At 37.6% G+C, this 9,072-nt stretch overlaps 1 protein-coding gene across 11 annotated transcripts in view; it reads right to left on the bottom strand.

The window, feature by feature from the left end:
* Window positions 1–75: 75 nt before the first annotated feature.
* The window catches only part of IL6ST (interleukin 6 cytokine family signal transducer), a 60,164-nt gene continuing 51,167 nt past the window's right edge, over window positions 76–9,072 (bottom strand). For all 11 annotated transcript variants that reach the window (XR_011530574.1, XR_011530573.1, XR_011530572.1 and 8 more), the window contains 2 exons: window positions 6,230–6,311; window positions 76–5,393 (listed from right to left, as the gene is read on the bottom strand). Coding sequence is in view for 8 of the 11 variants with exons in the window: in XM_008515869.2 (XP_008514091.1) it covers window positions 4,653–5,393; window positions 6,230–6,311 (823 nt within the window). In the remaining 3 variants the exon portion in view is untranslated. The remainder of the gene's footprint in view (window positions 5,394–6,229; window positions 6,312–9,072) is intronic.

Below are 9,072 nucleotides of genomic sequence, written 5' to 3'. Positions count from 1 at the left end.
AACACCAGTAGTGATAACTACTGTTACTTCAAACGTTACATGTGATGAGATCAGATAGTAGCGACCACACAGAAAAAATCTGAACAAGAATTTATTTAAATTTACTTAAAGGATTAGAGCTGATATATAGGAGAACACTTACAATAACTTTTAGAGTTATGTCAACATAAAAGCAATTAGCTGTGGTTACGATAGCACATGCAATTCACTGCAAACGTAAAAATACGTACATTACTCTCTCTAGACAAGGCTTCTATGTGAAGTTAGATTAGACGGGGGTAAAAGAGCAAGTGAACTTGAAAGGATTGCACTTAGAAGTAAATGGGACACAGCTAGTATTTAAAAAGAGGAGACACACCTAATGCTAATCACTGTATTGTAGTACTAGCAAATTGCACACTTATTTTTTGAGTATATTATTCAATATACATATACATTAAGACTAAAGAATTTCAAACATCCACCTTTAAAGTATCCCTTTATTTCTGACCATCACATTTTGCTATTCATATAACAGCATTTGAAACACGTAGTTATCATCCAAAGTTTGTGTTTATGGGACAAAAGACCTGGACCATCTATCCCCACTGGCCTTAAATGCATTTCCATCATCATCTATCAACTTGAAAGAACGACTGGGTAACGAAGGGAAACTAACCCATTTGAAGGAACTATTGACTGAAAGAAACTCTTAAAAATTTAGGAAAAAATGCCTAACAGAGAGCTCACCCAGAGCTACCTTCCCTTTATTTTTAATGCAGTGTATGCTAGAATATCATGCTAAGACACATACTAGTAGCACATATGATTAAGAAATAGATTAATCCGAAAGATATGACATCTGGCTTTAGAAAGTTTTATTTTGTCTTACATCTGAATTCTGTTTATGGAAAGACTGAAAAGGAACTGCTGTCAAGGACTTGTCCAAAGAATTAGGCTCTAGGCTTCCTGGTTTATACTTTCTTTGAAATCAATGAAAATATCCAGTTTTAGGCTAAACCTAAATACCTTGCTATTTCATGGCTTCATCTTCTCAACTTACAGAAAAGTGCAAAAAATTTTTTTAAAGTAATCTTACCCGGGCAATAGAACCTGACACGACCTACAATACAAAGCTATCCAAAGAATTTTTAACAATGAAATTTTAAGTTTTCTGTAGCTTATTATTTTGACATTTTACCCATTTCAACAAAATAAAACTAGTGAAACAGAAGTGTATGGTTTAGGAATTTGTTCTCAAAATCCAACGGAGGAGGAGAATGATGTGAAATAGAAGAGAATGGAGGAAGAGCTCACCTACTTAATTTACACTGGTCAATGTGAGCCAGGTAATAGAAATATTTCAGGGAATTCGACTATGTAATTATTCTACATTTAAGGCATGATTTTAACTAGTTAAGGGTGTGTGGGTAGAAAATAGACATCTTTTAAAATTTGATTTCTGTTTATAAAGCTGTTTTAGATGTTCCACTTTATGAGCGTTCATAAATGTTTTAAAGTATACTTCGACTTCATTAACCTTTAATTTCACGATAAGCTAGGGTCACTGGATAACGTGTAAAATCTCTTATCAAGGAATAATGTTGAGGGGCTGGCCCCATGGCCAAGTGGTTAAGCTTTGGCGGCCCAGGGTTTCGCTGGTTCAGATCCTGGGCGCGGACATGGCACCGCTCATCAAGCCACGCTGAGGCGGCGTCCCACATGCCCCAACCAGAGGCACTCACAACTAGAATATACAACTATGTACTGGGGGGCTTTGGGGAGAAGAAAAAAAAAAGATCGGCAACAGTTGTTAGCTCAGATGCCAATCTTAAAAAAAGAAAAGAAAAGGAATAATGTTGAAATTATACAGACAACTAGGTAGAGAACAGATGTGAACACAAAACGTGAATGATTTTGCTTTTCCTCCTGCATCTACTTACATGTTGGGTATGTTTGTGAGTGCTGACTGATCCACGTTAAAAAAGGATTAAATTTTTACATTTTAATGGTTTTGAAGTTGGATAGTTCTCCAATAGTTATTCAGCATCATGCCTTTATGAGGGATGGGGACAGGACACCAAAGACATCAGTAACTAACAGTCACATTACAACAGCAGTACATGTAACACATGCTTATTTTTTTTAATCCTACAAGCGGACAACTGCATCAGACACAGTAAATTAGTTTTGTCCACAAAGAGGCTGTTTTCTGATATGGTAGCATTACTTTAAACTAAATTTTTGGATATAAAGATTTAATGAGTAATAAATCCACTAACGTAGACTAATTTTCACATAAATAAACCAGATTTGTTTCTCTGCCTACCTAAAATACAATTTACATGCATCAAAACATAGATTATTCTAAGATATGCCTTAGGAAAGTAATTTTGTACTTAAAACAAGTTTCATGATTGCTTTTCTCTTTTTGGGCAAAAGATGTATGTTATATATTGGTGACCAAATATAGATTTATTTCTTGAGTGGATTTTTACACAGTAATCACGTATCCATTTAATGTCCAAAGTGATCTTGGGGCTGGGAGGCATTCCCTCACTGCACCATGTTCTATACAAGTTTCAACAGACAAATTTGCTTGCACAATGTCCTTTCTTAAATGACTCTTCATTCTTATTCCCTTAGATCATGAGTTCACATTTCAAAGTGCCCCCCACCATGTACAAACTTCACACTAGAATGTTCTTCTCAACTCTCCTATTTGTTATAAGGTGAGAGCTAAACATGATTACAATCAAGCGATTACTTATTTTGAGGAAATAAAAAATTTAATAGATTAGATATAAATTTCATGACAGACATTTAGGAAGATAAATGTAGTCCTGATTTGGACCAGATTTTGACAACCAACTTAAATGGTGGTGATGCCATTGTCCTGTAGTGTGTCTGGAGTCTCTCTGTCCCTACTTGACCTCTCTGTGCCTAATTTTCCTCATCTACTTCTAATTCTGTAATTCTACAAATCTCATGCTGGTTGTGCCGAAAGTAGAACTGGATATATCAGAATAAAGCATCTGCTCTGTGTCACAAAGACCATATTTGTGAAAGAACTCATGAAAATTATTAGGCAAGAATACAAAGGATAAAGTGTAACAGGAAGTCTCATGTGAACAATATTCTGAAAGAGTAATGAGTAGAATCCTATTTCAACTGTAAATGGGTACCAATGTTTCTTGGCATTTTATTCTTCATAACCTCTACAAACTATTTTAAGTTGACCTGGTTTCTTTAACTTAAATATGACAGAAAAACAAAACCTATATTCTCCAAACTACTTGATAGCAGTAGTCAACCACTAATGATTTATGACAACTTCTTCTCACTTACTCAGCTCCTATCTTTAACCCCCTGCCTCCTTGTCAAATGGAAATGGCATAAGTGCAAAAGGGGGTTTAGCACTAAACTCTGCAGGCCTGGCTCACTTCTCCACTGAAGAACAGAACATGTGGAAAGGGTTTAAAATATTACTAAATCACAATGTAAAACTAAGTTCCACCTACCTCAGAACTGGCAGATATTAAAACACTATTCATTAAGTGCCTCTACAATAAGGATATTTGCTAACCGTGATATTTACTAAGATCAATATGTACATTTTGGGGGTTGTGTTTTGGTGAGTATCGCCCAAGTCTTCTAATTAGTTTGCTTCAAACACTTACTAGAAAAAAAGAACATTTTTGATCTCAGCCTACTTAAAAATAAAAACAAAGAATATTAAATTAAAACACATTTTAAGCCAAAGACATATTATATAAAGTGCTTCATCAACCAAATTCTCTGAAGTCTTAACAAGAAGGCTCAATAATGTTTATATACACACATAGAAAATGTTAACAATTTAAACCTTTATAAATGACAAAGAATTTTTTAAATGCTTAAGATAGCTTGTGGCATTCCTTCCTAGCTCTCATCTGGACACTCTAATGACTTTGTGAAATAGATCTTCAGAGAGGCTGTCAATAATGATAGAAAATTTTTTGAAAATCTGTTAAAATTTGTTAAGATTATGTAACATTCAAAAATTAATATTTTTAATTTGCCAAGTTAAAATTCCTGAATTCCTTTTCTCCAGTAACTGGCAGCATTATTACCAATGGAAGAAAACTTATTTTATATGTTGGTATGATTTTAAATGAGTCCATTTGTTGTGGATTTTTCTGTCAGACAATAAAAGCTGCGCTCATATAGTTATGCCGTCTGAACCTCTTTTTAAATTACGTTGGCAGCTGAAGTAGTGGGTTTAGACTTTGCTCCCCTAATTTTTTCTATTAACTCTCCCGAAGCCACTTTGATGACTATTATCACTAAAATCAGGATAGCTGTGCTCACTGCTTACTATTTAAATACTCTCTGTTTTCTAGGTAGCAAAACAAAAAGTTTTACTTTATAAATTTCAGACAAGCTTTCTGTTCTTCTTCAGTGCAAACATCCTAAAACAGCACAAAGTCATTCAGCTATTCAGAGGATGAAGTCAGTTTATGTAGTGCTTAAAGTAGAATCCCAGATATTCTGGAAAGGAAACAGCCCATGTGGGAGGACAGTACATTTTCAACATCTTCAGTGGGTGAAGATTATTTTTATCTGAAATTCCAGATAAAATATTTTTAGCTTTACTTTACAGGTACTGCTGAAGTTGTAACAGAAATAGTCTTTCACTGAGGCATGTAGCCACCTTGTCTTACAGTCTGTGGTAAGTAACTTTTAGGCATTCCTTCATCAAGCGCAGCCTCCATCCCAACTGTTTCAAATCTCTCTACTTGTCCCTCAGTACCTAGACCAAAAACATTTGCTGTAGGAACTTCTTGAAACATTTTCATTTGCCCAGATCCATTGGACTGTGAAATATGATCTGAAATCTGCTGCTGTTTAAGTCTAACAAAATCTTCTTCATTGACTGATGAACCTTGCTTTGACCTTTCAAAATGTGAAATAACTGGACTGGTTTCATGTTGACTACAGTTTTGTTTGAAATACTGTTGTCTGGGCAAAATGCCATCACTGCCCTCTACATTATCTACCAGCTGTAGATCTTCTGGCCGTTCTTCGGAATCTAACAAAGGCTGGGTAGACTCGGATCTTGAGAAGACTTGGACTGACGGAACCTGGTGTCTGTAGCCACTGTGCACCACAGTGGAATACTGGACAGTGCTCGAAGTGTTTTGTGCAGATTCATTTTCATCACTGCTAGAAATGCTTGGCCTAGAAGATGACATGCACGAAGACCCTCCAATACCACTGCTGTGTCCTTCAGTACTAATTTTTTCCTTCTTGAATAGCTCCAATGATTTCAGATCTTCTGTAAAGGGCTTTCTGTCGTTTGCTTCTATTTCCACAACACTTACATCAGTGAAATTGCCATCTGAATACATTTGATCTTTTGGATTAAAATTATGCTAAGAAAGACAGAAAAAGGATTATACACTGGTATATATTCATTCAGAAACACTGAAATACATACATATGGCAAATATTAGTCAAAGCATCTCTGAAACTTCTCAGTAACCTTCCATGGTACAGGGATAAGCTATATCACTAAATCACTGTCAACTACCTGAATCACAGATATTGTGAAATGATTCTAAAAAGTATAAATCAGGCTGTATTTCCCCAGAATTCCAAATCAATATAATTGGTGTTACATTTTGATAAGTTAAGGGTCTACAAATAGTATTTCACATTTTATTCATGCCTAGACTAGGATTAATTCGACAGAAAAACTAGGAAACATTAAGAAAAATCAAACTCAAATGACTGAAATTTCATAGAATATGAAATATACGATGCATTTTAATCTGTTAATATAAAATTTAGGATTATTAGAAGGTAATAAATACAAATCATTTCTCCTTAAGGAAGTTCGAAGATATTAGCGTAGGATTCCAGAAATCATATCATCAATGTTAAAATGGTAGACTGTTAAATTAGATTTTAACATCCAATCCAAAATGCTTGCCTTAGAACAGAGTTAACACATAGCAGTATTAACACTCTGGACTTGCAAATTGAAAACTTAAATATTTTTAATGTTTACTGAATAAAATTAGGAATTAGAACAAATATACTATGATGATGATAAACTCCTTCAATGTGTAGGTATTATTTAAAATTTTCATCTATGTACTATTTTGTTTGTGTTTACTTTTTGATTCAGTCTCTCTTTTGGTTGAACTGTACAACTGTATTGTAATATGCTGTGTATTATAAACAAACCAGAAACATTTTATCTTACCCTTGGAGGTGTGTGAGGGGACCACTGGGCAATATGACTCTTTGAAGGATCTGGAACATTAGGCCAGATGTGTTTTTTTATTCTGGAGAGAAAAGAAATACGGCATATGTAGACCCACATATAATGAACAATGAATATGCCCTATTTCTAAACATGTTCATCAAAGAATCTTAAGAATCAAACTGGGGCTGGCCCCGTGGCCGAGTGGTTAAGTTTGCACACTCCGCTTCAGCGGCCCAGGGTTTCACCAGTTCAGATCCTGGGTGCAGACATGGCACTGCTCATTGGGCCATGTTGAGGCGATGTCCCATGTGCCACAACTAGAAGGACCAACAACTAAAAAATACGTAACTATGTACTGGGGGGATTTGGGAGGAAAAAGCCAAAAAAAAAAAAGAATGAAACCAATTAAATAAACCCAAAAATACCTACTATACCCCAAACCCAACAAAAAAATTATTTTTCTTATAACCAATATAAAAATACTGTTAAAAATGCATAAGGATCTTAATCTAGTCATAATAAAAAATTGTTAAGGCTAGAGAGGAGCCTGGAAAGACTGCGGTGTAGGAGACTATGAACTCACCTCCCACAGACAAAACAAATTTACAACTACCCTTGGAACGATTACCCCTGAGAGAGAACTGAAAACTGGATAAAAAGAACCCCCACAATAATGGACAGTACTGGATGAGGTGGAAGAGGCAGAAACTCCTTTCTGGAGAGGAAAAAGCCACATTTCAGCTGTGACACTTCACAGCCAGGACCAATCTTAAGGTATGAAGCTTTCCCTGAAGGAGTGGGGGATCTGAAAAGGACAGCTTTGCCACAATAAGCAGCTTTTGAACTCAACACAACCAAGATGAGTGTCATAATATCTGGCTTTGCTGGCTATTAACAACAATGGGGAATACCCCCAGAAAAGCTATCAGACATAAGAGAAAGAAAAGTCTGCTCTAAAAGGCTCTTGCACAAATTCACCCATTTTGGAAAGAAACCTAAAATCACCAGAAAGAAAGGTGCGCAGTCCTTTGGTGAAAAGAGACTCACTTGATAGGCTCTGGGCGTTTCTCAGCGAGGCAGGAGGTGGCTGAGACCGCCTCCCCAGGGACTCAGACATTGGCCACAGCCATTATTGTGACATAGTTCAGGTATGCTGACACAGATGCTGGCGGACACCACTGGAGTTCTTCCCCTGGCCTATTAGCACAGGAGTCTGCCCCACTCACTAGAGCACTGATTTAATCCAACTCAGCCAGGGCAGGCAGCCCATCCTACGGACTGGCCCCAAGCAACAGTAAGCCCTCAGGCAACTTGTGGGCCCACATACAGGACGTGTCTGGGGCTTCTGCAGCAGGGCGAGTGGGTCTGCTTCAGTGAGTCAAGGCATGTGCCTGGGGTAGAACTATGTTTATGGAGTGTATGGGCCTGTGGGTGGTGGGGCTTGTCAGCTGCAGCAGACTTGTGCTTCTCAAACAGCCACACAGAGGATCAGCCCCACATTCCAATGCCTGAAACAACTGGGTGCTCTCATGCCTGGGACTGGCCCCACCCAGCTGTGCTACTGAGAGAGCTGAAAACAGCTTTGCAGGCTGGAGGCCTATAGCAATTGGAGCATCTGAGCCTAGCAACCAGCCATGCTGGGGGCCTATTCCCTTAACAGAAAAACTGCAGTAGGAATGAGCTATTAGACCCTGAAGCCAACTGTGCTGGGGCTCCCTGTGCCTGATAAAGTGACTGAAGGGAGTGTAGCAGCTGCATGCAGCTAAGCATTACAACCAGGCAGCCAGGGGGAAAGACTAGTCTCCCTGGGCACCTGCAGCAAGAGGAACCCGACCACAACAGAAGGACACATGTAGCTCACACAGGGGACACTCCTGGAACATCCGGAACTGGTGACAAGATGCAAGCAAACTGCTGGGCCTCAAAAGGCATCTCTTATATAAAACCACTTCTCCAAGACTGGGAGAGGTAGCTGATCTATCTAATATATAGATATAAGCACAGAAAAAGCAGCAAAATGAGGAGACAAAGGAATATGTTCCAAATAAGGGAACAGGACAAATCCTCAGAAAAAGAACTAAATGAAAGAGAAAACAGAGATAAACAATCTATCTCATAAAGAGCACAAACTAATAGTCATAAGGATGGTCACTGATCTTGGGAGAAGAATGGATGAATTCAGTGACAACTTCAAAAAAGAATTGGAAAATATAAAAAAGAACAATCAGAACTAAGAATACAATAATGGAAATGAAAACTTCAGTAGAGGGACTCAATAGCAGAGAAGAAGATACAGAAGAACAGATCAGCAAGCTGGACGAAATACTAGAGGAAATCACCCAAGCTGAAAAGAAAAAAGAATTAAAAAGAATGAGGACAGTCTAAGGGGAACTTTGGGACAACATCAAGTGCAATAACATCTGTATTACAGGTGACTCAGAAGGAGAAGAAAGAGACAAAGGGGCAGAAAATCGATTTGAAGAAATAATAGCTGAAAACTTTCCTAACCTAAGAAAGGAAACAGACATCCAGGTACAGGAAGCACAGAGAGCACCAAACAAGATAAAGCCAAAGAGGCCCACATCAAGACACATTACAATTAAAATGTCAAGAACTAAAGAGTGAATCCTAAAAGCTGCAAGAGAAAAGCAACAAGTGACATACAAAGGAAACCCTATAAGGCTATCAGCGGACTTCTCAGCAGAAATTTTACAGGCTAGAATTCTAGGGAGTGGCAAGACATTAAAAGTGCTGAGAAGAAAAAACCTACAGCCAAGAATACTCTACCTGGCAAGGTTATCATTCAGAATGGAAGGAGAGTGAGTTTCCCAGGCAAGCAA

Source organism: Equus przewalskii, chromosome 20, assembly GCF_037783145.1.
Source record: "Equus przewalskii isolate Varuska chromosome 20, EquPr2, whole genome shotgun sequence".
Taxonomy (NCBI): Eukaryota; Metazoa; Chordata; class Mammalia; order Perissodactyla; family Equidae; genus Equus; species Equus przewalskii.
This window is presented reverse-complemented; position numbering and strand designations above follow the sequence as displayed.